The 27,999-nt window shown below is 44.7% G+C and overlaps 3 protein-coding genes across 5 annotated transcripts in view; 1 reads left to right on the top strand and 2 right to left on the bottom strand.

Annotated features, from left to right (window-relative positions):
* LOC138210036 (WD repeat-containing protein 7) overlaps positions 1-5,653 on the bottom strand; it is a 107,518-nt gene extending 101,865 nt beyond the window's left edge. The window contains 6 exon segments of the mRNA XM_069168943.1: positions 309-385; positions 1,291-1,465; positions 1,605-1,683; positions 2,510-2,616; positions 2,709-2,880; positions 5,294-5,653. Of these exon segments, the coding sequence (XP_069025044.1) occupies positions 309-385; positions 1,291-1,465; positions 1,605-1,683; positions 2,510-2,616; positions 2,709-2,867 (597 nt within the window). The 5' untranslated portion in view covers positions 2,868-2,880; positions 5,294-5,653.
* A 355-nt stretch (positions 5,654-6,008) lies between these two features.
* Positions 6,009-26,138, top strand: taf1c (TATA-box binding protein associated factor, RNA polymerase I subunit C). 3 transcript variants are annotated; one of them, XR_011179216.1, is made up of 16 exons: positions 6,009-6,714; positions 7,690-7,801; positions 8,860-8,909; positions 10,428-10,523; positions 12,318-12,385; positions 12,478-12,728; positions 13,653-13,784; positions 13,907-14,024; positions 14,114-14,185; positions 14,262-14,397; positions 15,174-15,302; positions 16,854-17,049; positions 17,181-17,318; positions 17,515-18,890; positions 19,506-19,937; positions 26,051-26,138. XR_011179216.1 is itself a non-coding variant. In XM_069168944.1 (15 exons), the coding sequence occupies exons 1-15, from the start codon at positions 6,532-6,534 to the stop codon at positions 19,740-19,742; spliced, it is 3,294 nt and encodes a 1,097-aa protein (XP_069025045.1). In that variant the 5' UTR covers positions 6,009-6,531; the 3' UTR covers positions 19,743-21,610. The 3 variants fall into 3 exon arrangements, 2 of the variants coding, with proteins under 2 accessions (XP_069025045.1, XP_069025046.1); XM_069168944.1 differs by lacking the exon at positions 26,051-26,138 and having other exon boundaries at positions 19,506-21,610; XM_069168945.1 differs by lacking the exon at positions 26,051-26,138 and having other exon boundaries at positions 6,009-6,648; positions 19,506-21,610.
* On the bottom strand, positions 21,824-27,882 carry ccng2 (cyclin G2). The gene is made up of 7 exons (XM_069168946.1): positions 27,778-27,882; positions 27,497-27,634; positions 26,992-27,242; positions 26,296-26,374; positions 26,089-26,187; positions 25,186-25,385; positions 21,824-22,927 (listed from the first exon to the last, which is right to left on the bottom strand). The coding sequence occupies exons 1-7, from the start codon at positions 27,880-27,882 to the stop codon at positions 22,795-22,797; spliced, it is 1,005 nt and encodes a 334-aa protein (XP_069025047.1). The 3' UTR covers positions 21,824-22,794.
* Positions 27,883-27,999: the final 117 nt, after the last annotated feature.

The following is a 27,999-nucleotide window of genomic DNA, read 5'->3' on the forward strand; positions in this document are numbered from 1 at the left end:
GGACTGATTGTTTTCCAGTTCTTAGTCATACCCCATGTGTTGCCATGGAAATGGATATTGCACTAACAAAAAGTTTTATATTTTGAGAGTGAATTGTTCCACAATATGAAAACATTTAGATGACATGTTTTATTTAGTTGGTAACTTGTTGTATAATAACAACACTGTCGTGCCCATAATAACGTTAAAGCATCACCCTCCAGTGTAATATTGCATAATTAACATGAAAGCATATTCACACATAATTCTTAACAAAATTTCCACAACAGTCATGACTACTACCTGTAGAGGTCTAAATAAATAAATACCTGCATCCTGCTGACCTCAGCGGTTATGATCCAGACCTTCAGGATGCCCGTCACCGACACGGCCACCACGGTGTCCTCTGTAGACAGACAGCAGAACAAACACTGAACAGTTAAGAAGATGTATGTTAACAAATCCGATGAGACAAACACAAAACCAAACATTCGTACTTCTCCTCACTAAACAAACATTTTATCCACTGACACGCTGCAGGAGCTGAAAACATGGATATTCAGCAGGAATATCGGCCTTCATCACCTGTGGCCTCATAACTATGCTTCATTTCACAGTCCCTCTGTGATGTGCAGCATGATTATCATCAAAAGAAGTGATTCCAGATTTATTCCTTTATCAGGTAGAATCTCATTTTTATTTCTCAACTTGCAATTTTTCTCTAATTCCTGCAATTTTAGGCAAAAAAAACCTCACAAAATCTTTTTTGAAAAATCTGCCACAAAAAACATTTTCACTCATTTCCACTCAGTGAAATCCTGGAGGAACTGATTTCATACAGTTCATAACAGCACTTTTGTTATTGTGACATCCTCGGGTTGGTGACTGGAAGTCCACCAACATTAAAAACTCATTGTCGGGTTTAAAAGCAGTTTCAATCTCCACAGATGTTTGTTTTGTCTGTTGGATATTTATCACAATGATTTGAATCCTCTCTCACTGATAAATTTGTATGTGTTGAGCTGTTTTATGTATTTGTTGGGTTTGTTTTGTACCAGCCAACAGATCCAAATGATCTCCAAGCTCACTCTGGTGTGTTTAGTTTTATTTATGCGGAAAAACAAACAATAAAATACAAAAAAAAAAATCTGACTGAGCTGATCGGTAACAGAAATTTCAGCTTTATGCATTAAAGCTCGACTTCTGAATTCTCTCTGTTGACGGGACTTAAATTAGATATCAGCATACGTAATATTAAAACCATACATCCTCCCTGGATGAATGAGTCCCAGCTGCACCGGCACCCCTCACCTTGTGTGCGGTGGGAACGGATGATGCTCATGGAGCTGATCCAGTCAGGAGAGATCTTAGAAACCAGCGAGTACAGGACCTCCAGGCTGGTGGCGTCCACCACCAGGATCTCTGGGTAATGGCCGTTACACAGCAGGCGTCCCTCCCTCTCAGTGCCGATGGTGAACTGATAGAACTGGAGAACCACAGAGGAGGAGGAGGAGGAGGAAGAGGAGGAGGAGGAGAGAATAAATGTCCAAAAATATGGTTTAAAAAAAGCTCATATTAAGACCCCTCCCCCTGATATGACCTCATTGGGCAGGTGTGCGTCTCACCTGTATGCCGGTGTGAGCACACGCCAGCTTCGTGAACTCAATGCAGCGTCCATCGTTTACATCCCATAAACACATCTCCCTGGAAACAGCAACAAACCACTATCAGACACAAGTGAAGTGAGAAAATGATCTGCAAATAAACTTACAGCCTTTTCTATTTGATGTGGGACTGAAAAACACAATAAATAAAATCTAATAAATATTGATTTTAAAATACACGGTTGATATTTGCAGATTCTAAATAAACTGATCAGATAATTTTACTTTACTAATTTTCGAGGTGTGTTGCTGGGGGGGGAGGGGTGGGGGGGCCTTTGGGGCTGTACTTGGTTTCACCTTTTCTTTCAGACACAGTAACACAGAGGGGAAGTTCTGCGCCAGTATTTTCTGTTGACCGCATCACCGATAGTTATTTTAAGTTTCCTTACATTTCCTTTGATTTTCAGGAACTGTTTGTGTTAATTAATAAAACTCCTAAAAGGCCTATTTATGGACTCCAGACACGAGCTTCACTCGGCCTCACAGTGGCTTCTTTAAGGGATTGTAGTCGCTGCATTCATATTGGATCTTTCTGAATAAAACTGTATTGAAGTGAAGCTATTTTACGACTCAGAAAGTCAAAGCAGATCAATGCGATGCCAGAAACAAAATGAAAAATGAAGTTGTAGAAACTTGCAAACAACCGGTGAACACAGAATACTTAACTGGGAGATTCTGGATGAGTTAGATGAAGAAATGAAAAGTCACTCTGCTGTGAGCATTAAGGAAACACCAGCTGTAGGATTCACCTATATGGAGCTAGTGAGAGGTGTGTGTGTGTGTGTGTGTGTGTGTGTGTGTGTGTGTGTGTGTGTGTGTGTGTGTGTGTGTGTGTGCGTGGGCGTGTTTGCGTGTTAAAAACTCACCCACTCTCAGACGCACTGACGATGTACTGCTTGTCGCTGCAGGTGCTGGCCTTGGACAGACAGGTGATGGAGGCTGTGTGACCGAACAACATGGCCCGCGGACAAATCTGAGCAGGAAACGAAACGTAAGGGTGTAAAATAAGATGATGAAGATTGTGAATAAGATCAACGACATCACCACCCTCCTCCTCATCGGTACCTCCAGCTCCGGCGTCATGTCCCAGAGGCAGATCTGCCCGTCATGGCAGCCGGTGATGATGGTGCTGAAGTCGTCCATCACCAGCAGGCTGCTGATGCAGTGGGTGGGAGCCGTACGGCCCCACAGCACGATGGGCAGAACCAGGTTGTTCCCGGACATTGTGGTGACGTGTCTGGAAGAAGAGTCCAGTCGAGTCCGAGTTTATTTACAGCCGGATATCACACAGCAAAATAAAGTAAAAACAACGACATCACAGAAACGTATAGAAGTGGGCGCACACACACACACACACACACAACACACACACACACACACACACAACACACACAACACACACACACACACAACACACACAACACACACACACACAACACAACACACACACACACAACACACAACACAACACAACACAACACACAACACACACACACACAACACAACACACACACACACAACACAACACACACACACACACAACAAACACAACACACACACACACACACAACACAACACACAACACACACAACACACACAACACACACACAACACACACAACACACAACACACACAAAACACACACACACACACAACACACACAACACACACACACACAACACACACAACACACACAACACACACACACACACACAACACAACACAACACAACACACACACAACACAACACACACACACACAACACAACACACACACAACACAACACAACACAACACACACAACACAACACACACACACACACACAACACAACACACACACACACACACAACAAACACAACACACACACACACACACACACACAACACACAACACACACAACACACACACAACACACACAACACACAACACACACAACACACAACACACACAACACACACAACACACACAACACACACACAACACAACACACACAACACACACAACACACAACACACACAACACACACAACACACACACAACACAACACACACACACACACACACACACAACACAACAAATTTGCACCAGAAACATCATCACTCATTAAAGGATTCTGACATTAATTCTGATGCCCGTCGTATCAAATCTATCAATTAAATGGAGTAAAATAAGTAAATCTCTGCAGAAACAGTCGGAGGACATCTGCTTGAGTCGGCGGTTCTTCAGTGTGGATCAGGACACGTTTGGGTTCACAGTGCTAAAACCTTGTGGCCCCAGACGACCCCTGAATGTGGTCTGACCTGATCTGCGTCTCGATGCGTCCTGGGTGATCTGATCACACTTGTTTACTTGTGATCGGATCAACCAGGACGCATCGACGTGCAAAAATAACAACAAAAGACTGTGTGGCTTTGTCAGTTAAATAAACAGGTACTTCATCATGATGCAGAAAGTCAACATTTCCACAATGACTTAACAAAAGACTTTGGTGCAAACACTGACCTGCCGGGTGCACTAGTGAGTCTCCAGCGGTTATACTGTCTGAATGATTGAGTCTTACATCTGTGGGCTTTTCATTTGGGCGTGGGACATTTCAGGTCTACCCTCACTGACATAAATGAGGTGACACACACAAATATAAATATCTGTAAATGCAACATAATACTGCAGCCCTCAGGGAGGACTGAGTGACGAGTGTTATAGAAGCTGTAGCAAGCTGGACCCAATAAAGTGGTCATTTATTCAACGTGACCTGCAGGTCCACGACCAGGAAATGGTGAAGATGCAAAAAACCAACAATCACTTGAACTCATCAGACCAGGAGGTTGGTTGTCACGACTCAGCTGTCACGGAGAGGTGTGCAGACACAGCAGGGAACACAAATAACACACAGTACACACGGTACACAGTACACAGTACACACAGTACACACAGTACACAAATAACACACAGTACACACAGTACACACGATACACACAGTACACACGATACACACAGTACACACAGTACACACGGTACACACGGTACACAGTACACACGGTACACACAGTACACACAGTACACAGTACACACAGTACACACAGTACACAGTACACACAGTACACACGATACACACAGTACACACAGTACACACAGTACACACGGTACACAAATAACACACAGTACACACAGTACACAGTACACACAGTACACACAGTACACACGATACACACAGTACACACAGTACACACGATACACACAGTACACACAGTACACACGATACACACGGTACACACAGTACACACGGTACACAAATAACACACAGTACACACGGTACACACGGTACACACAGTACACAAATAACACACAGTACACACGGAACACACTTTTCACAGGAACACAACAGCTGTTTTATTTCGTGCTGCATTTAATTAATTAACCTTCAAATTTAAAAGCTGCGCAGATCCGGTTTGAATGAATGTGTAACTCCAGGACAGCCGTTAAAGCAGCGGACGACACCGCGGACATCAAACACCAACGCGGACTGTCGGACGTCAGAGGACAGATTAGCTGTCATGTCGCTAAACTACACTCACAATGCAGCGACTTCCGGGATAGCAACACGGCTAACACAAACCAAAACACAACCGTGAAAACGGTAAACACTCACCGGAAATACCGGTCCTACTGGAACAGCTCCTCCCGACGGAAGCCTGTCGACGAACGGTTCCCTCCACGGACAATAAAAACAGAACGACCCCCTTTTTTCGGCTCGTTTTACCTCCGTGTCCCACCGACAAGCCGAAATGTTCGATCAGCTGATCACGCGACAACTTAAGAGTCAAATCCGGTTTTCGGGCTTTCACAATAAAAGAATTGCACCGTTGAGGTTTTTTCAAGCGGGATCTCGTTGGAAATTCACTCTTATGTTCTCGAAAACTACAAATAAAGAGATTATTCTAAATATATGCAATTAGTTTTATTTTGAAAGTTTGCATAAGAGATCTGTCTTGACGTTTCTAGCAATTTAAAACTTCCTGTTTGCGCAGTTGGCCTTAAAAACGAACGTTTATTCGTTTTTATTTATTAGTCGGTTTGTTCAATTTTGTGTTTATTTATTTGATTGAGCTGGCATCTCCTTAAATAGTCCCTTTTCTACATTGGAGCAATTCTGTTTTATTTTTCACTGCAAAAAAATATTTCCTCTCTTCCCGTGTCATCTTACATCTTGCTTAAACTATCATCCGTTTAATTTTTACTTTTCAGTTAGATATTGTAGTTTTCATCTTTAAAAAAAAAAGAATAAATAAATCATACCGGAAGTCATTTGTCATTGTTGTTGGTCGCGCCGCAAACGTCCTTTGACTTCCGTTTTCAACGTTTAGTCAACACGTGCGCGGCATTCACTCGGAGCCTCGATCATTTCACCTGATCTCAGCCTTTTCAGGACTCCTGTTTGTGCCTAACTGCATCCGGGTGGTCCGGTGGACCGGGTGGACGGGTGGACCGGTGGACCGGGTGGACGGGGTGGACCGGTGGACCGGGTGGACGGGTGGACCGGTGGACCGGGTGGACGGGGTGGACCGGTGGACCGGGTGGACGGGGTGGTCCGGTGGTCCGGTGGACCGGTGGACCGGTGGACGGGTGGACCGGTGGACCGGGTGGACGGGGTGGACCGGGTGGTCCGGTGGACCGGTGGACCGGTGGTCCGGTGGACGTCGTTAGAGTCGCTGTGCGCGTGTCACGACGTTGAGCGGAGGGAACGCGGCTTTATTCGGTGCCCGCTAACGTGCTAAGCTAACGTTAGCCGAGCCGGGAGGACAACATGTCCAGACGGCGCGAGGGAACCACGACGCGCCACGTGGAGGTTTAACAGCTGGTTTGAATCCGTTAGCGACTGAAACTAAGATGGATTACCAGTTCCCGCGGCAGCTTTTTCCTTCGTTTTACAACTGCGGGCCTCCGAACTCGGTCCTGAGACACTGCGCCGGAGACTGGGGCTGCTACTCCGGGGTCCGACCTCAGGTGGGTCCGCCGCGCTCCGACCAACACGGTCCTCTGGACACACGGAGACGTGAACCTGACCGACCTGTGAGTGGGTGAGGTCATCAGCGTGTTAAAAATCAACTGCATTGAAGAAGGAGCCATTTTCATTTTAATCAGGAGCAAATGTTTGGGTTTTTAAAGTAAGAAAAAACAACAGTTCTGGAAGCAAATTCCTCACTGCAACCAAAAATCAAGTTTGTAAGTAAAATATATAAACTGAGAATGTCGTGATTTGCAGCGCAAACAAATTAGCTCGGACAGTTTTGGTCACAGGATTAAAACTTTGACTTGTAAATCAAAAACCTCCTTGAAAGCAGATATTTTTGATTGCATCATAAAGACACAAAAATACCTTCATATAAATGGCCCATATGTAGTTTGTTACTACAACTTAAAAGAACTGTAGTGTTTCACAAATATATATATATATATATATATATATTGAAGAAGGAGCCATTTTCATTTTAATCAGGATATATATTTTTTTTTTTTTTTTTTTTTTTACCTCGTAGTCATCACTGTTTTTATTAGTGTTTAGATGTCAAGAGGTTCTGATCTTTTTTTCAAAAGACAAGAAAAGAACAAAAAGCTTTTACTTTTAAAAGCCGGGACAATAAATATATCAAGTAAAGCCTTGTGGCTATATGTCAAAATCATGTATTTAATTTAGAACTTTCTTTAATGAAGAATAAATACAATAAAATGGACTCCTACTAAGTCAACATTTAGAAATGGTCAACGTGTAATTAAAGATACTTAATGTGACTCATTATATTTTAGGTATGAAGACCTGGTTTAAGGTCAGGCAGGTCTTTGGGATCGTCTTTAGGAAAAGTCCTACTGAAAGCATCAGTGACTCCAACTGATGAGTGGTTCATCAACAGAAAGTATTGCAGGTCATTTTAATGGTTTTGATCTGTTTTCTGCTGTAAAACTAAATGACTTGCATGTAATCTTTTTTTTGGTTGGACTGGTTGTCGCCTGTATCTGTACTGATCCGATCATTGGATGTGTTTTCAGGGCGGCTCCGGTCCTCTCTCCAGCTGGACGTTTACGTCCAAGCATCAGGTCAGAGCGGAGACGTGGCGTCACACCGAGCCGGTTCCGGTTCCCCTCCTGCCTCCCAAAAACGGTGAGTCCCCCCGACGGACGTTTTTTCCCTCCGACGGCAGGTCACGTCGAGGAAGATGAAGCAGGTCTGAGACTCAATTAGCGTGAAGATGAAACAAACCACAGGATCAAAGTTTGGTTGTTTCAGCCGACGTCCTCAAAATTTTGGGTGTTAAATAAAAAAATTAAAAAGCAGTTCTTGACGTAATTGAGCGTAATAGTGCAGCGCCCGTTGAAAGCAGTCTGTTTGTCGCTATAATTCCTGTCTCGTGGTAACGCTGTGGACGTAGGTGGAGACACGCTCGACTAAGTGACCAAAAATGTTCATTTTATCATTGAATAGAGGAGACGGAGGCTTCACTGCCTTCATTGTGCACTTTTAGCCAGCAATAATATTTACAATAGCTTTTTAACAACCGGTTATAACAGTTAAATGTCATTTAAATTAGAAAATATATTTTTTTATGTAGAATATCCATCAGTGGAACTTAACAAAGTACATTTACTTATGATACATTCATAAAGATCTTATATAGATTTGCTGTAGATTAAACTACCAAGGTGTGTAGTTATTACAATTAACTCAACCTTAAACACCTACAGCAGTAAAATGTGACATAAAATAATACAGCTCTTAGCTCGACCTCGTCACGTTGCTTTTTTCACGCAACGCTTCTTTATGAAAACGTATTTAATAGTTTGAAGCTGGTGGGACGATCGGTTGGAAAGATATACCAAGGACAGACAGACTTCGGGAATTATATAGAGGGATGTTGACATAATCCCTGTAATGTATAAATTATTTATATGTGTGGTTGAATCAGTCCAGATTACACAGCAGGTCCTCCTGCTTGGCTCTAAATCTGGTGTTTCGCGTGCAGATATTTTGATTTTCAAAAGCGAATGAGCAGAAAAAATAGTTTAGAGAGAAAATTCAACGTCTTAAATCATGTTTAATATTTGTCTGGTAGAATACATCTCTTTCTTCTTTTTTTAATTGGTTGTAAATGTATTACCATAGAACTATTGTTTATTGTATTGACTTTGACTTTTGAGTGTATTTGTGAACACTTTTTGCAGCTTTCCTTTGGCCTTTAACGCCTCCTGATCCACTGGACTTCACAGAACATGTGAGTAAACCAGCTCAACCCGTTAAAAAGGGAGAGAAGCTGCTCTCAGATTTAAAGGTCCCATATCTTCCACTATTCTGGTGTTTTGTTTGCAGTCCTGATCTCCATGAGAAGATATGTTTGTGGTTTTAAGTACCACAAATAGTTATATTCTCTCTCTGTGGAGCTCTACAGGCTGATTTGTGTCTGTGTCTTTAAGGTGCATTTAAATCAGTGACCCTCTCTTCTGATTGGCTGACTCTTTTCTGAGTGACACATGCCCAGGCCAACCACAGGTCTTCTTCAGGCTTGGAGCTTGCTAGCTCAGCAACAGATAAACTGCCTGGTGCTTCTTCCATGTCAGTGGTTGGACAGTTGGCTGTGCGTGAGACATATGACATCAGTGTGAGTTTGTGACATCACAAACTTGTCAAAGTCCAAACAGCGCAGTTGCTGTGGTCTATGCACTGAACATTTTTGACACTATCACAGTATTTACATCGAACCTAGTCCAGGTTAAAAATCCAAAAGAAATAAAAGTCTGAATTTTTATAATATGGGACCTTTAAGAAACGTGTTATGCATTTTTAATAGGGTCAGAAATTTGTACATTGCTCAAATACAATCAGTCCTTTCAGGATTTTGCAGTTTTTTTGTGATTGTTGCGATCAAAAATGTTTGATTTTGCAGAAAATTTTACTCAAATATGTCGATGTAATTTGTGGAGTTTTAAGTGAGTTTTTTTTGCAGAAAATTGCATCACATTTTTTTTTAACCACTACTTGATAAAGGAATAAATGTGTAATCACTTCCTGTGATAATAATCCTGCTGCACATCACAGGAATATTTTAGTTCTCATCTTTTTTATGTATTTATTGAACTTGGAGAACCGTGGAGATAAAATCTCCTAAAAGGTCCTAAAAGCTGCGTATGTTCCCAGAACAGACCATCTGTGACTGGAATATAGTAACAAGGACTACATCAGCCTTTCAAAATAAGAGCTTTAGATGCTGTTTAATTCATGTTCATTCAACACATAGACCTGCTGGATGAAACAAACAAAGAGACGTCTCTGACAACTGGACGTGTGGAGAAAACTCATTTAACATCCAGTAATATGGAATCACTTCCTTTGATCACAAACATTTAATCATCATTTTAATGTGAAGAACACATTTCCCACAAACCCACAAATATTGAAAATATTTACTTTGTTTTAATACTTTCAGCTCAGATTCTGATGACGATGTTTTTTGGTGGAAAAATCGCAGGAATTTTATTAAATTACAGCCTCCTGCAAATATTCTATAAATTGCTTGACTTGTGTTCATTATTGCGATCGCAAGATCAGTTTCCTGACGGGACTGAACGAGATTCAGCAGCTCACTGGGACAGTAAACTGGATTCTTCTCATAAAAGTACAGAGGTCAAACATTAACAATAAAGTAATGTGTCATTTCATGCACGATGTTTCCGTCACCAAACAAAAGGAGTCGTCGTCCAACAGTTGTTTGTTTGTTTGTTTGTTGTGTATTTAGATGCAGAACTTCTTCATGGATCACTCGCAGGACGCCTTCGGCTGCATGAGCGACATCCTCGGAGAAAACTTCAACTTCAGAAGAAAAGTGAAAAAGGTGAGGTTAGGTTAGGTAGTTACTTTATTAATCCCCGAGGGGAAATTTTTGCGCTATGGCAGCATACAGAAGCAATAAGATAATAATAGAACAATAGAAAAGCAATAAAATAGCAGTAAAAAATATTAAATATAAAATGCACAGTATATACAGTACAGTATATATCTATATATATTATATACAAACAACCAAGAAACACAGTCAACAGTGTTATTGTTGTGTGATGGATTTTGCCAGAGGTGAGTTATTGTACAGTCTAATTGCGGTCGGCAGGAATGATCTCCTGTATCAGGAATGATCTCCTGTATCAGGAATGATCTCCTGTATCTGGAATGATCTCCTGTATCAGGAACCATCTCCTGTATCAGGAACCATCTCCTGTATCAGGAACCATCTCCTGTATCTGGAATGATCTCCTGTATCAGGAATGATCTCCTGTATCAGGAATGATCTCCTGTATCAGGAATGATCTCCTGTATCTGGAATGATCTCCTGTATCAGGAATGATCTCCTGTATCAGGAACCATCTCCTGTATCAGGAACCATCTCCTGTATCAGGAACCATCTCCTGTATCTGGAACGATCTCCTGTATCTGGAATGATCTCCTGTATCAGGAATGATCTCCTGTATCAGGAACCATCTCCTGTATCAGGAACCATCTCCTGTATCAGGAACCATCTCCTGTATCTGGAATGATCTCCTGTATCAGGAATGATCTCCTGTATCTGGAATGATCTCCTGTATCTGGAATGATCTCCTGTATCTGTCCTTGTGACAGCGGAGCTGGAGGAGTCTTTTGGAGAACGTCCTCCTCTGTCCCTGCAGCAGGTGGAGAGGGTGGACAGGATTATCCAATATGGATAATAGTTTGTCCAGCGTCCTCCTCTCCACCACCTTTTCCAGACTATCCAGATTGTAGTCGATGATGGAGCCGGCTTTCTTAACCAGTTTGTTAAGTCTGTTGGTGTCACCGGCTCCAATGCTGCTCCCCCAGCAGACCACAGCGAAGTACAGTTCACTGGCCACAACAGATGGTAGAACATCTCCAACATCTCGCTGCACACATTGAAGGATCGAAGTTTCCTCAAGAAAAAGAGTCGACTCATCTCCTTCTTGTAGACAGCGTTGATGTTGGTCTTCCAGTTCAGTCAGTTGTCATGGAGACACCAGGTACTTGTACTCCTCCACCATGTCCACCTCCTCTCCCAGAACTCTCAGCGGTTGTGGAGCCGTCGTCTTCCTCCTGAAGTCGAGTTTCACCACAACTCACGATTTACTCATTAATACATTTATTTGAAACTCTGGGAGACAAAATAAACAATTAACAGACATCATCTTACAGACAAAACTATAAAAAAAACTATGATACCAGAGGTGATCAGAAAGTTTCATTACTGTTCCTGTTTTGTTGAGGTTTTTTTTACCTGCCTTCATTGCTTCACTGCTCCATCAGTCCTTTGATCTCCAGCTGTTCCTGTTTATCTCATCGGCTCTGCATGTAGTTCTTCTATTTATAGAAGGAATGAAACGTAACTGACGACACGACGTTGGAAGATTCTTCCTCGTATGTGAATTAATTTAGTGGCTAAAATGACCCATTAAACGTTTCCTGTAAAAGTTTTATTTAATGAGAAGACCTCATCGGACAGAGATCTTATACGTATTTAATGTGTGTAAAAACAGTGAGGAAGACGTGCTCTGAGCTGGAGGCAGCATCTGTGTGTGTTTGTGTCATCAGATTGTGTGTGTGTGTGTGTGTGTGTGTGTGTGTGTGTACACCGTTTCTTTTGCAGAAATACCGCAACGATTCAGTGAACATGTGGAGGGTGAAATATTTCCTGGAAATGCTGAAGTTTAACATGTGAGTAGACCAGAGCGAGTGGTGTTGAACGGTCTGATTTGATATTCGTGGTGGTCTAATCGGAGGTTTTATTTCTTCGCGACGTCTCCCAGATGTCCTGAGACGTATCAGTCCAGAGTGCTGAACGGCTACAGCAGCCTGCTGTCGGACGTGGTGCACGCCGTCCCTCCGGAGCTGCTGGGCTCGCTGCTGTACGAGGAGCTGACGGAGCAGAAGGACCGGCTGCTGTTCTCTGAAGGAGCCACCGGGGGCGCTCTGGCCTTCGTCCCCTTCTCACAGAGCAGCGGCAGCTCTCAGCACGGCTGCCTCCTCTATCCCAGCAGCATCGGACTGGACCGCCTCAGTATCCTGCAGAGCACATTCAATGCTGGAGAGATTTAAAACTCAGAGTATGAAAAGTTAGTGACACGAATTCAGCAGGATTTTAACACAATTTATTCTTCACAAAAAAAATTCCGGCGTTGGGCAGAATACGAACGTCAGGAATATCAAACGGGCCTCATAGTGTGAATTAACTATCGACTGTTTATAAAAGTGTTCATAGCTTTAAGCTGCAATACCACCAAGTGCCACTAGAGGTCGACTTTAAGCGGCAACTATGAGTCACGTCACCTATTGGTTCATGAACATTATGAATCCTCCAGTTCAGATTCTGTCCATCACCATCTTTGCTAGTTCGGAGCACTTTGGAGCAGGAAGTGACCATATTTGGATGAGCTGGGGGAGGAGCCAGCGGTGGATCTGACTGTTCTGATTGGAAACCTGACGATACTACGTCCCGCCCACCGATAGCTGTAACCTGACTGCACCGCAGGCCTGTCAATCAAACAGACACGCCCCCAAAAACAGGTCTTCTTGAATCTTCTTTTCTAATGAATGAGGGATTATTTTCAGATGGACCTCCAGAAAACTAATAAGAAGGAGTGACTTTAGCTAACAACACCGAGATAACTGATGGACACATTTTATTCACTTTGGATTTGATGAGAGAAGTTGAATGGGAGTCTATGGAGCCGGAGGCTTTTTGGAGCCGACCTCTAGTGGCACTCGCTGGTATTGCAGCTTAAGACACTTCTGTCCACTTTTATATACAGTTTATGGTTTGTGCATGTAAGCGTTTAACAACAAAGTAGAAAATGTTGAACCATCTCTAAATTACCATCTTTGGATAGAGGGGAATAAATGCATCTTGAGAAGTGGTTCAGTGATAGAGGAGTATTTTTCTTTTATGTTCCTGCTGTTTCTGCTTCTTAACGCAGTATCTCAGACTTCCACACGGTGGAGCTGCAGCACCACAGAGGGAGCTCTTCCTGTGTGGACACCAGCAGCAGCAAACCTGTCAGCTTCCAGCTCAAAGGCCCCATCAGACAGATCAGCTGCAGCTGCCTCTTCAACGACTGTGAGAAGAACAGATTATAATTTGAATGATGTTTTCCTGCAGGTTGTTTGCTAGTTTTGAGACGTGTCCGTGATGTCTGCAGGCTGTTTGCTGGTTTTGAGACGTGTCCGTGATGTCTGTAGGTTGTGTTGCCGTGCGCTCAGATCACCTCTGTGGAGTTTGGAGGTTCGGTGAAGGGAAGGAGCCCCGGCTGCTGCAGGTGGTCGACACCAGAGAGGTCGCGACCTGCATCAGCGTCAGGTCAGCGGTCATCAGGAGGAGCAGCTTCAGCTCCCGACAAGGAAACTTAATGAGTTGTGTTGAAATGCGTTCCTCTCTGCTGTGTTCAGTCCTCATATCTTAGGTGAAGTTCTGGTGGCGAGTGAGAGCGGAGCGGTGAACCTGTGGACCGTCGGCCGAGGGTGAGGAAGGGTGAACGTGAAGCTTTCATCTGCTTAAAGTCTGCAGGGAAACTAAAATGATGCTCTGACCCGTCAGGCTGCAGGAGGTCCGGGCGGAGGACAGCAACCTGTACTTCAACGCCAAGTCGCCATGGAGATGGTGCGAGTTCTCCGCCCACCCCAGAGTGATGCTGTACGCAGACAGAACGGGCGTGGAGCTCTCAGACATGAGGGTGAGTCCACAGGTTCACTTCAGTGAGACTTTATTGGGAAGATAACAGCTGATGACGTTGTTTCTATATTCCAGTCACAGACGGTCTGTTCTGGAAACATGTAGCTTTTAGGACCTTTTAGGAGCTTTATTCCTTTTTTAGGTGGTGCTTTAAAAAAAGTCTCATTTTTCATTCTCTGCCGTAAAGATCGAATATTTTTGCTCGCAACAATCACAAAAAAACTGGAAATCCTGGAGGGACTGATAATTGTTTGTTTAAGAAAAATTAGACAGAGCAGTTAAAAGATGAATTGTTTCTGTTCTAAAGTCTTTTGTTTCAGTCACTAGTGACACTGAAGGTTTGACCTTGTTTGTGAGGCTGTGAAACCAATGTTCCTTCATCAGGTTGTGCTTAAAAAAAAAAAAAAATCCCATTTTACACAAACAAGGAACATAAAACTCAACAAATTACATCGCTTTTTCTTTTTGAAAATCTGCTGCAAAATCAGCTCAGGAACCATGTGAATCCCTTCTGATCCGAACTTTAAGAAGATATTAGAAGCTTGTTTTACTGTGAGGAAATCTCTGCTCCTCATCTGAAGAAGTTTCCATGTATAAAATATGTTGTTTTCATGTCCTAAAAATGTTTTCTTCCTCTTCTTATCTCCTCGTCTCCTCCTTCCTCTCGAGCTTCCTTCCTGTGACCCCCCGCTACCTCTGTCCTCATCCCTCTCTGTCCCATACTTTCTCCTCCTCCTCCTCGTCCTCCTGCTACTGCTCCTCTTCCTCCTCCTCCAGGAGAGTCCGGTGTCCAGCCACACTCTGTTTCGTATCAGCAGCACCTCAGAGTGTCGGAGTGGAGAGAGACTGATGCTGTGCAGATATCTGGGAGACGCCCACTCCTTCCATCACCTCATCACCACACAGGTACTCTCACATACACACACAGTTACACACTGTCACACACTGTTACACACTAACATACACACACTGTTACACACTAACATACACACACAGTTACACACTGTCACACACTGTTACACACTAACATACACACACTGTTACACACTAACATACACACACTGTTACACACTAACATACACACACAGTTACACACTGTCACACACTGTTACACACTAACATACACACACTGTTACACACTAACATACACACACTGTTACACACTAACATACACACACTGTTACACACTAACATACACACACTGTTACACACTAACATACACACACTGTTACACACTAACATACACACACTGTTGCACACTAACATACACACACTGTTGCACACTAACATACACACACTGTTACACACTAACATACACACACTGTTACACACTAACATACACACACTGTTACACACTAACATACACACACTGTTACACACTAACATACACACACTGTTGCACACTAACATACACACACTGTTACACACTAACATACACACACTGTTACACACTAACATACACACACTGTTACACACTAACATACACACACTGTTACACACTAACATACACACACTGTTACACACTAACATACACACACTGTTACACACTAACATACACACACTGTTACACACTAACATACACACACTGTTACACACTAACATACACACACTGTTACACACTAACATACACACACTGTTGCATACTAACATACACACACTGTTACACACTAACATACACACACTGTTACACACTAACATACACACAGTTACACACTAACATACACACACTGTTACACACTAACATACACACACTGTTGCACACTAACATACACACACTGTTACACACTAACATACACACACTGTTACACACTAACATACACACACTGTTACACACTAACATACACACACTGTTACACACTAACATACACACACTGTTACACACTAACATACACACACTGTTACACACTAACATACACACACTGTTACACACTAACATACACACACTGTTGCATACTAACATACACACACTGTTACACACTAACATACACACACTGTTACACACTAACATACACACACTGTTACACACTAACATACACACACTGTTACACACTAACATACACACACTGTTACACACTAACATACACACACTGTTACACACTAACATACACACACTGTTACACACTAACATACACACACTGTTACACACTAACATACACACAGTTACACACTAACATACACACACTGTTACACACTAACATACATACACTGTTACACACTAACATACACACAGTTACACACTAACATACACACACTGTTACACACTAACATACATACACTGTTACACACTGTTACACACTAAAACATTGTGACACTCTTACACACTCTGACAAACACTTTGTTTTGTGCTTTAATGTGAATTGTTTTTTCGTAGGTGCTCGTTAAGTTGAACATTTTTCTTCTTTTAACTCGACTGTAACTGAAGACGTTTTTCTTCCATCCTGTCTGTCTGTCCATCAGTACTCGGCCTACATCATGGACGAGCGTTTTCCCTGCGTGCCCATGCTGAAGTTGGATCACATGATGCAGTCCCCGCCTGTGTTTTGTCACGTGGTTCCTGGCTCTGCCTCCTCTGGTTCAGTGGGTGAATTAAACACCACGAAGGTTCTGCTCGGGTCCGGCAGATCTCAAGAGATCACCCTGCTGCAGTACTCAGGTCGGGGAGGGGGGGGACCGCAATGCAGACGGGCTTCTTCATCACTTCATTTTAGTTTTATTTAATTTTACTTTATTTATACTTCTACACTACATCTGTGTAACAATCCCACTGTGTCTTTGTGTGTCCAGGAGGCCGGGCGGAGGCCAGTTCCAGTCGAGGTCCACCTCAGGCTCTGCTCAGACCCAGAGACAGTCTGAACCGGCTCCCGGTCCAGATCCCACACCGCCTGCACACGGCAGCCAACAGACTGTCCTCACCTGCTGCAGGTAAGGACGGAAGTGTGTACAAAACACATTTATGGGACAAACACATTGTGAGGAGATTCAGGCTGGTCGCCACAACTTTAGCAGTTTACAGGTTCAGACTGGTTTTGGTTGAGGTCAGCGTCAGGTCGGTTTGGACGAGGCTGGTTTGGTAAGTTTGCATGAACCTGCAGCAGCTCACTGTTTTATCCGTCGTCAGGTCTGTCTGGTATCCAGAAGAGAGCAGCCAGCGGTGTGGAGGAGTGCATGTGCGTCCTGCAGCTGACGGAGGCCGGAGATATTTTCTATCAGATTCTGGAGCCTCAGCAGCCGCTCGCCGACACGTCTCGACCTCCGGCGGCAGACGACCAACTCGAGCTTCGACGAGCAGCCAGATCACAGACACGACATTCACTGAAAGAAGCCACGATGTTGAGGAGAAAAGCAGCAGAGCAGCTTCCAGCGGCGTCTCAGACGGTCGCGTCGAACACGTCGAGCGACGAGGACGTCGTCGGACCCACTCAGGGTCTGACTCAGCATGGCGTCGTACCTGAAACACCGGAGAGACAGGAACCAGACTCTGACTCCGAGGACTCACAGTCACGACGAAGAAGTCAAAACCTGAAGCGGCCGTGGCTGCAGGTGGTCGTCAACGACGATCCAGAGCTGGACCAGGTGAATGGGTTGGAGGCTGGCGGAAATGTGGCTGAAGATGGAGGTGATGAGGAGGAGGAGGAGACTCTACTGCAGCTTAGCAACAGCATCCTGGACACATGGAAACGCTGGCTCCAGAAACTAATGCAGAAAAGTTATAAAAAGAAGCCCCGCCCACACTGCTCTCAGCACGTCACCATGGATACGACCAACCTGCTGCGCCTCTCCGATGATAACGAAAGAGATCCGTCAGAGAAGGAGCGTGTGCGCCGCCTGAGGGAGGAGCTGAGGTCAGGTATGTTCTCACGCTCGTTGCTGCTGCACGGCGCCGTCTCCGCCTTCATCGGGGCTCCGGATGTCGTACCGGTACCGACCGAGGTGAACGCAGAGCACTGGACCGACCCGGTCAGCCAAAGACTCACCGTCTCCTGGCAGGGGGAGGAGGCGTGGCGGGCGTGGTGGGAGGACAAGCTGGGGATGAACAAGGAGGCGAAGGTACAGGCTCTGAGGAGGAAGAGGAAGAAGGAGAAGGAGGCAAAGAGAGCCGGCAGCCACCGATGGGAGCTGACCGGGAGCTTCACCTCCTCCGTCAGCTACCAGTCGGACCTGGACGACTTCTCCGAGAGGGGCTGGTCCTCAGCGGCGAGCCAGGGGGAGTGGTCAGACACGGAGGGGAGGAGGGGGAGTGGCCGTATGCTGGACGTTTCAGAGCAGGAGACGGACGGAGCGCCTACATCCTCCACCGTTCGGTCTGAGACTCTCCTCCCCTCCCCCGTCAACACACCTCAGAGGGTCGAAGATGGACAGGATGACCAGGAGACTCCCAGCTGGACCCGCCCCATCTCTCTGTCCCCGACAGACAGCCCCGCCTCCACACCGGCCAGCCGGAGGAGGAGCAGCTGTCCAGCGGACGACTACCTCAGCTCCCTGGTGGAACCGCAGGTAAGGGTGTGTTAGTGAGACGTCACGTCGATACAGAGGCTGTCGTCGTGGTTACTGGGAACAGTTTAGTGAACTCTGTTTCCTCTGGGATGGAGTCTCAAAAAATAAATATCAACAACCAGCAAAATCTGAAAATTCAAACATGATTTGACGATACGTTTTCTGTTTGACTCAAATTGACCCAGTGGGTTTACGTCCATCAGCTGTCAATCATTCTCCCAGTTCTTCAATCGTAACTGTCCCTTTTTCTAGATTTAACAACCATCAATGATCTCCTGTTGGTTATTCTGCAACTCTTAGTTTATAAAATGTGTTCTTGTATAATTTTGAGGAACTTGTATGGCCCAGCCGGGGTATCAGCACAGCTTTCCTCAGACCAAACCTGTTTCTGTCCCACGAAATTATACGACTTCAATTCTTCTGTTTTAATGGTCCCAAACACGTAAAAACAGCAGTTTGAGCTCCTTTTTTTGCTTTTATTTTGACAGTCTTGAGTTGACAGGAAGTGAGGTCATGTAACAAAGGTGCTGATCTGGACTCAAAAAGAAGATGTTGATGTTGGGACAGAAAAAGTCCTTTTAAAGATGTCATTCACCTTTTTCCTGATGTTTCCAGGACGGCCCATCAAAACATGACGGTTATTTCCTGGAGGAGGGGGGCAGCCTTCCCCCTCGGCCTCCACCTGCAGCCTCCTCCTCTCGGGCCCGAACCCCCCCGAGGACCCAGAGGGCGGATCTCTCCAAGGACTTCTGGTTGGGCTCCCCTCAATCTCTGCCCTTCTCCCAGAGTTCACAGGCTCGACTGTCGCAGGCGTCTCAACCCAAGAACAAGAAGTCTCGGATGGGATTTTGAGCCGTTCGATTGGTCGGTCGGAGACGGGAATGTATCGTTTGGATTTCCTCGTCCCGGATGTACGAAATGGATCTCTACGTTTCCCACTGGGATTGTAAATCCAAAAAGTGAACACACAAACTGGATAACTAACTGGAAAAAGTCTGCAAACATCTGCAAACATCTGGGGGCCCAAGAAGACTGCAGACCGGTTTGGTATGAGTTTATTATCTGTGTGTGTGTGTGTGTGTGTGTGTGTGTGTGTGTGTGTGTGTGTGTGTGTGTGTGTGTGTGTGTGTGAGTGAGATGTCAGGAACATGAAAGGATCTGAGCTGCTGCTGGATTTATTTTTGCCTCTCAGGAGGCCGAGCTGATGTTTCAGGCTGATTTATGTTTCTTTTGTTTGACGCTGATTTTCATATCAGCACATAAAGAAGTCCTAAAGACGAGTTAACGTGGTTGATGACTTGGATGTGACGGGGAAGTGTTCCCCAGGTGACGCTTTCTATCTGCGGAGTGGGAGATATAATCTGAGGGGCTGTAAAGTGTCACGTCCTGCTGGTTTGTGACTTCCTGTCGTGTCTGTGATGTCACATGTTTGGATTTGGAAACGCTGCATTGAGCTCCAGCTTTTCACCTCCACACACGCTGAATCCCTCCAGCAGAGGTGGAGAGTGCAAAGCTACACAGAGCCGTCCTGACCAAAAAAATAAAGCCTCATTAATGGGAAATAAACCAGGTTGAAAATGATTGTAAAGTCCTCTGAGGACGTTCAGTGGGCTGTTGAATACTGGAGTTCAGATCCAGGCTCAGACGTGTCCGGATGTGTTTCGAAAATTGATATTTGGAGTAAATATGGAAGAAAAACAAGCAAAACACGGAGCTGCTGACCAATCAGAAGAGAGCTGGTCAGTAGGAGGGTCTTAAAGAGGCAGGATTCAGACAGATTCAGTTTTTAATCTGTAAATCATGCAAAGACTGAACTTTGAAACAACTTTAAATCACATCAATCTGGATTATTTATTAAAAAGCAGCCGGTCTTTGTTGGAAATGAAATGACTGACTGACTTTGTTTATCACAATGTGAAATCTCTGTCTTCAAATGGTCCTGAGCAGCTGTCTCTGCTGTGATTGACAGGTGTGCTGCTGATGTTCTCATCAGTCCAGCGTCCAGAACAAAAGGAGAGAATGGACAGTTTTATTTTGAAGTACTGAAGAGACTTCCTGTTTCAACTTGTCTGTGTTTATCGGTCAGTTCTGCTTTGTTTGGTGCCGTTTGATCGTTTTTCCAGGACGTCTGCGTTGTTCATGGACTTTTGTCTCCACAGGTTCTTCAAAGAAAGACCTCACTGTGCTAAATAATTGTTCTACGTTTCCACAACTGCTTTTCTAAATAAAAATGGATTTTCTCAATAAAAAGACGACATAATAACTGTTTGACTGTCAGTATTCTGGAGAAAAAACAACAGATTTCTGGGCAGAAAGAAACTCAGATTTTACAGATTAAAGATATTATGACGTGTTCGCAGTGAGCACTCGGGGTCGGATCTCACTTCTCCTGTCTGTATGCAAATAAACACAGCACTTAAATAAACGTGAACACGTACAGAAACATGGGAAGACGAGATTTAAAATAAATTTACTTATGACGTAAATCCCTCAAGGGTTATGCGGCAAAACGTAAATGTCTGAATATCAGAGTTTGTAATTCACAACCTGAACCGTCAGGCCTGACCCCATCATTTAGATTATTGAATGATTCCAGAGGGTTTGAGAGGGTTTGAGAGGGTTTGAGAGGGTTGGGCTCTGCGCTGCGGTGGATAAATGATCTGTGAGGGGGCGGAGCTTCTACAGCTGTGAGTCTGATGTGTGTCAGAAGTTACAGACGGGTAAACTCGGCCTGAGTCTTTGTTCAGTAAATCTCTTGGAGGAGGTTTTGTTTCTTTTGGATGTTATTTGTTGTATGAAGTGTCGGATTCCAGCAGCGGCTTCAGTTTCAGTTGGATTTCAGAAAATGAATCCAAGCAACTGGTTGTTGTTGATGATGAAAGGAGAAAGAAAGAAAAAAAGACCGACAGCAGATTAAAAATAAGATTTTTTTTTTTATAAGATTTTCTTTTTTCAGTACAGGTGACAAAAATAATAAATAACTTAATATCTACAAAGACCTATTAACAGTTGTTGTTGTTTTTTTACATCATTTACAGTTTTACATGTTTTTGTATAAACATTTTTTAGACTTTTTCTTGACACTGTCAGCATTATTTCGTTCCATACAGCATTCTCTCTGAAAACACCACAGACTTTTTTTTTTAAGCTACATCCTAAAATTGGCAACTTGAAGTTTAAACCAGGGCCATACGTACACACACATCCACAAACACACTCGTTAAATGTTTTTATCTGAACACCCTGCGGGGTCAAACACAAACCTCCAGTTTCACCATTTAATACTTGAAATGAAAATAAAAAAAATTGTGCAAATTAAAGTTCAGCTGCAGAAGACGGGAGCAGCCACGGGAGTTTCCAGTTTTCAGTCGGAGCGATGTTATCTCTGCTCCGTTATTTGAACAGCTCAGCGGTGACCAGGACAGAGAGATAAAGTGACCCTGGAAACACATCTGCTCTGTGAAAAAGCCCAGAGAGACGCTGACATCTTGTTATAAAAGTGCTTCTCTCTGCATAACGAGCTGAAAACACCACGACCGCCGCCGCTCTCGGCTTCTGTTCGCCACCACGACTCCTCATCCTCAGTAATAACAGTCAAAAAACAGTTTAGTCAATAAAACTCAAGTGTTTTGGCAAATGGTCGGGTCTGACGTGACGTCGTAAAGAAGAGCGGACGCGGAGCAGACCAGAGTTTATCCGCCGGACGGGCCGTGACGACCCGGCGGTCTGGAATGTGACACCTGAACATGCACCGAACATGTCTACACACTAAAGCTCTACATCTACTGCTCAGCTGCCCGTTGTTGTGCAATTCTCCCCCGGCACCGGAGCTTATCGGACAATAAATAAAAAGGGTGAAGAAGTTAGAGACGGGTGGGGGTGGGGGTGGAGGCAGCAGAGGCTTTCAGGCGTGGAGGTACTGGCGGTGTTTTTGGAGACGGAGGTGCAGAGGGAAGAACGGCCCTTCGGCGTCGCTGCCCAGAGAGCTGCTGAGAGACTCTTCACCCGAACTCATCGTGTCCTCGCACGAGTCCTCGCTGCAGAGACAGAGGACATACAGTTAACATACAGTCAGTATACAGTTAACATACAGTCAGTATACAGTTAACATACAGTTAACATACAGTTAACATACAGTCAGTATACAGTTAACATACAGCTAACAACCAAAAAAACGTTTTAAGAAGCAACATCCCTTTTGTTTGGTGTTTTAAATTGACTTTCAGTTTTGTTTGCTGTCGATCAGAGTGGAGGTGAATCGAACTTTGTGCTTTTTAACAACTTGTTAATGTTTATGTAAAACTGGTCAGAGCAGAAGTCACATGACTTGGCAAGAAAACAGGAAATAGTCAGCATTTTTTCAACCTTGAGCTCAGACCATCAGCTGATCTTGTGTTGTGACTTGTTACTCAGCTGACTGCCAGCCTGTTAAACATCTGTTCAATGTTAAGGTGAGAAACATACGGTCATAAAAACATATTCTAACAGCTGTTTGATGATCAGCTGGTTCAGCTTCAGTTTATTTCCTCCTTTTATCGTTTCATAAAGTTGAATCAGACAGAGTTGCATAAAGGTGAGGCATAATGTGACGTCATGGAAACGTGTGTGTGTGTGTGTGTGTGTGTGTGTGTGTTACAACACATCAGTAACTCGGGTGTTGCTGCTCAGCTGGTTGCATCAGTCCACGTTTCTCACCAGTTGTTTTTTTTAAAGGAAAATGTTTGTGCTGACACATGCTGCGTTACCTCAGCGCGAGGACACACCTCTAGCACGGTGTGTGTCAGTGTTGTGTTAGTGTAGACTGAAATATGGAGGGTGTGTTATGACACACAGGGTGCGTCTGATTCCTGCTCGTTTCAAACACCTGGGCTGGTATTTAATCTGCTGAGCTGTCACATGATGTCAACGTGATGTCAGCAACACAGTGAAACTGAAACTCTAACATGGACTTCAACAGTTTCACTCTTAGTTCTTATCTTTTATCTGATATTTCCTCAAGTTTAATTTTGGCATTTTATCAGGAACGAGTATTTCTCATTTGTTTCTCAGGTGTGTTTCAGGTCCTGACAGAGTTAATGTGTTCAGGTGTGTTTCAGGTCCTGACAGAGTTAATGTGTTCAGGTGTGTTTCAGGTCCTGACAGAGTTAAGGTGGTGTTCAGGTGTGTTTCAGGTCCTGACAGAGTTAATGTGTTCAGGTGTGTTTCAGGTCCTGACAGAGTTAAGGTGGTGTTCAGGTGTGTTTCAGGTCCTGACAGAGTTAAGGTGGTGTTCAGGTGTGTTTCAGGTCCTGACAGAGTTAATGTGGTGTTCAGGTGTGTTTCAGGTCCTGACAGAGTTAATGTGGTGTTCAGGTGTGTTTCAGGTCCTGACAGAGTTAATGTGGTGTTCAGGTGTGTTTCAGGTCCTGACAGAGTTAATGATGTGTTCAGGTGTGTTTCAGGTCCTGACAGAGTTAATGATGTGTTCAGGTGTGTTTCAGGTCCTGACAGAGTTAATGTGTTCAGGTGTGTTTCAGGTCCTGACAGAGTTAATGTGTTCAGGTGTGTTTCAGGTCCTGACAGAGTTAATGTGTTCAGGTGTGTTTCAGGTCCTGACAGAGTTAAGGTGGTGTTCAGGTGTGTTTCAGGTCCTGACAGAGTTAATGTGTTCAGGTGTGTTTCAGGTCCTGACAGAGTTAAGGTGGTGTTCAGGTGTGTTTCAGGTCCTGACAGAGTTAAGGTGGTGTTCAGGTGTGTTTCAGGTCCTGACAGAGTTAATGTGGTGTTCAGGTGTGTTTCAGGTCCTGACAGAGTTAATGTGGTGTTCAGGTGTGTTTCAGGTCCTGACAGAGTTAATGATGTGTTCAGGTGTGTTTCAGGTCCTGACAGAGTTAATGATGTGTTCAGGTGTGTTTCAGGTCCTGACAGAGTTAATGTGGTGTTCAGGTGTGTTTCAGGTCCTGACAGAGTTAATGTGGTGTTCAGGTGTGTTTCAGGTCCTGACAGAGTTAATGTGGTGTTCAGGTGTGTTTCAGGTCCTGACAGAGTTAATGTGGTGTTCAGGTGTGTTTCAGGTCCTGACAGAGTTAATGATGTGTTCAGGTGTGTTTCAGGTCCTGACAGAGTTAATGTGGTGTTCAGGTGTGTTTCAGGTCCTGACAGAGTTAATGTGGTGTTCAGGTGTGTTTCAGGTCCTGACAGAGTTAATGTGGTGTTCAGGTGTGTTTCAGGTCCTGACAGAGTTAAGGTGGTGTTCAGGTGTGTTTCAGGTCCTGACAGAGTTAAGGTGGTGTTCAGGTGTGTTCTGGACTCTGACCTCTCGCTCTCATCCCAGCAGCCCTCGGGGATGGTGGGCAGCTCGGGGACGCTGCGTTGGCTGTGCAGGTTCTGGGCGGTCCGCCGCGACACGATCCACTGCAGCTTCCTGTGGTTGGGTTTGCTGCATTCGGGGGAGGCGTAGTCGGACAGACACCGAGCCACATGCTCGCTCCACAGCAGCAGCTCGCCGTCAGCAATCTGAAACCAAAGAACGCAGCAGCTCAGTTTGACCGTTTGGCCGTCGGCCCCCCTGCAGACGGACCTCTGTGTATTTACAGCAATCCAATTACTTAACACTGAGCAGCCAGCTGTGAGAAAGATGTTACTGTAAACAGAAACCAGGTTAAAACGGCTTCTGAAACCTGATCAGTTGGTCATGTGTCTGTCAGGGTTTAAAAGACAAACATGCAGGAGAGCGAGAGTGTCATGGTGGCGACACAACGAGATCTAAAATGCTCCCAATCTAAAATCTGAAAGATGAAAATAGTCTTATTTCAAAATAAAAAGCAAACACCACAAGACACTTGGTTACGTAACCACAGATGGAGAGAAGAACATTTTTTAGACCCAAGCTGGGCTGAGAAATAATAAATAACTGCTGCTGCTGTTCATTGAACGATCACACATCCACTCAGCAGCGTGTTCACCTCACCTTGAGGCTGGTTAATGAACTTATTTGTTCATATTTGTGAAGGTAATGTCTCTGTGTGTCCCATAAACATTTGCAGCTGATCCAGTAGAGAACCAACAGTTAATACTGCTTTGATGGAACCATCAGACATCTGTGACATTAAACCTTCAGACTGTCATTTCCTCTGAAACGACGTGTCGGTGGAAACCAAACTGACTCTGGGTCTCCACAGGTGTTACTTTCCCTTCCTGGATGCAGTGTGAGCCGTACCTTCAGGTGTCTCTGGATGTGAGAGGCTATTTCCAGCATGTCCTCCGACCGGATGGCTTCGATCTCCTGCCTCAGCAGCGACAAGGCGAGGACGGACGGCTGGACGGAAGGAAGGAATATTAATGTCCAAAATAACAGCAATGGAAGAAAAACTCATTTCTGAGCCCCTTGTTAGACGGCTGTAATCCAGCATGACCTTTGACCTACCTTCGCTTTGGAGAAGGAGATGCGGCACAGACAGGCTTTGAGCTGAGCCTCCAGCTTCTCCAGGCTCAGAGTCTCCTTCCTGTTCACACACACACACACACACACACACACACACACAGGTTCAGTGTGTCTGCAGGACCGTGACCCGTCTCAGGCAGAATCGACTTTCCTTTACACTTGTTAAGATCTATTTTTGTTGGTTTTGTTTGTACTTTTTAACTATTTTTTATTTCCCCTGTGCAGCAGTCTCAAACTGTTTGACTGTGCACTGCTCACAAAACTTAGCAAAAAGCCAAACCGGTGTAAAAGCGTACGTGATGTGGAGTTTTGAACCGAAGTGGATTAAAAACAAGGCGCCTTGGTTACGTGAGTGGAGGTGGAGGTGCCAGTGGCAGCAACACAAGTCTTATCAGCTGACTCAGCTCAGATGTTGACTGCTGCCCTACATCTGCTGCTGTGATAAACAGGCGGTGTTGTGGACAACCTCCGCCAATCAAAATGCAGGAATTCAGATATGTGGAACAAATGCAGAATCTGCATATACAGAATCAGAAAGATGTCTAAACATGGACTGGAACGGATTATCTATTTGCAGCAAGTTGTTTTTTTAACAGAAATGAATAGAAATAAATCAAAAACCTGCAGGAATGTAAACTATTAGGATATTAAATTTGCACATATTTCCAGAACACTCACCTCTCCGTGGAGTGAGAAAGTGCAATCCGGTGGTACAAGTGCAGAAAGGTTAAGGCGGTGATGGCTTTGGATTTGAAGTCGAGCTTCTCTGCGACAATCTTCTCCATGCGGCCGAGGTCGGACGTGGTGAACCGGCACTGTCCGATGCGGATGAGCTCGTCGCTGGGCGTCACGTTGCACTCCTCCTCCGTCACTTTGGCCGCCATGTGGAGGCAGCTGAGGCTGACGCAGGACAGGTGCTTGGGCTGGATCTGAGGGGGGGAGAGGGGACGGGAGGTGAGTTACATCAGCGGCATATTAAAGGCCACTTCATGCAGTGGATTCATGAGTCAGTGAGGAGCTGATTAATGAGGTAGGAAATATGTGATTCACTAACTGGTCTGAAAGAAATCTAATCTGCACCAGTGTTCCTCATTTCAGCAGCCAAATGTGTCACCAGACTCTGGTTGAATACCAAAAGCTGCCATGTCTACGTGTGGTCCTATCAGGCAGGAGCGCCTCGTACCCTCATCATGGCCAGGAATCTGTCCAGCAGGTTAACAGCCAGGACGAAGGTCTGCGTGCTGTAACCGAAGAAGCTGGTCAGACTCCACAGATCCTCCACTTTGGCGTCTCTGCATTTGGCCGAGATCCGACTGTCGCCCTGGAAAAGTAAAAGACGCGCCGTTACTTAACCCGCTTCATCTGTCGTAACGGTGACTATCGCAGAGGTCCGCCAGGAAACACCCGGCCGACACGTCCGACCCTGCAGCGGATCGACGAGCCGCCGCGGTCCAACACGCTCACCTGTGTTGTGGTTTCGATGAGCATCAGGCCCGTCTCCTTCGGGAGGTAAAAACCCTCCTGCTCATAATTCACCCTCAGCTCCTTCATCAGCTTGAAGGCATCCATGTCTGAACGATCTCCGTTTGTTTCCACAGTACTTGTCAACTGCAAGAAAAGAAGAAGTCTGTTTAGCGTCAAATCAGTTGATTTTTCATTCATAAATTATAGTTTATAATGTTTGTA

This window comes from Embiotoca jacksoni, unplaced genomic scaffold (genome assembly GCF_022577435.1).
Source record: "Embiotoca jacksoni isolate LCO1_2020_lvr unplaced genomic scaffold, fEmbJac1.0.p SCAF_42, whole genome shotgun sequence".
NCBI classification, from domain to species: Eukaryota; Metazoa; Chordata; class Actinopteri; family Embiotocidae; genus Embiotoca; species Embiotoca jacksoni.

What these genes read in the sequence shown, in the direction of transcription:
- taf1c (XM_069168944.1), top strand. Translation starts at nt 6,532, where the DNA reads ATGGATTACCAGTTCCCGCGGCAGCTTTTTCCTTCGTTTTACAACTGC. An exon ending in GAAATGCTGAAGTTTAACAT is followed by an intron (nt 12,386 to 12,477) that starts GTGAGTAGACCA and finishes GACGTCTCCCAG; the next exon opens with ATGTCCTGAGACGTATCAGT. An exon ending in CACCCTGCTGCAGTACTCAG is followed by an intron (nt 17,050 to 17,180) that starts GTCGGGGAGGGG and finishes TTGTGTGTCCAG; the next exon opens with GAGGCCGGGCGGAGGCCAGT.
- ccng2 (XM_069168946.1), bottom strand. Translation starts at nt 27,882, where the DNA reads ATGGATGCCTTCAAGCTGATGAAGGAGCTGAGGGTGAATTATGAGCAG. An exon ending in CTTTCTCACTCCACGGAGAG is followed by an intron (nt 26,375 to 26,991) that starts GTGAGTGTTCTG and finishes GTGTGTGAACAG; the next exon opens with GAAGGAGACTCTGAGCCTGG. An exon ending in TGCTGGGATGAGAGCGAGAG is followed by an intron (nt 22,928 to 25,185) that starts GTCAGAGTCCAG and finishes CTGTCTCTGCAG; the next exon opens with CGAGGACTCGTGCGAGGACA.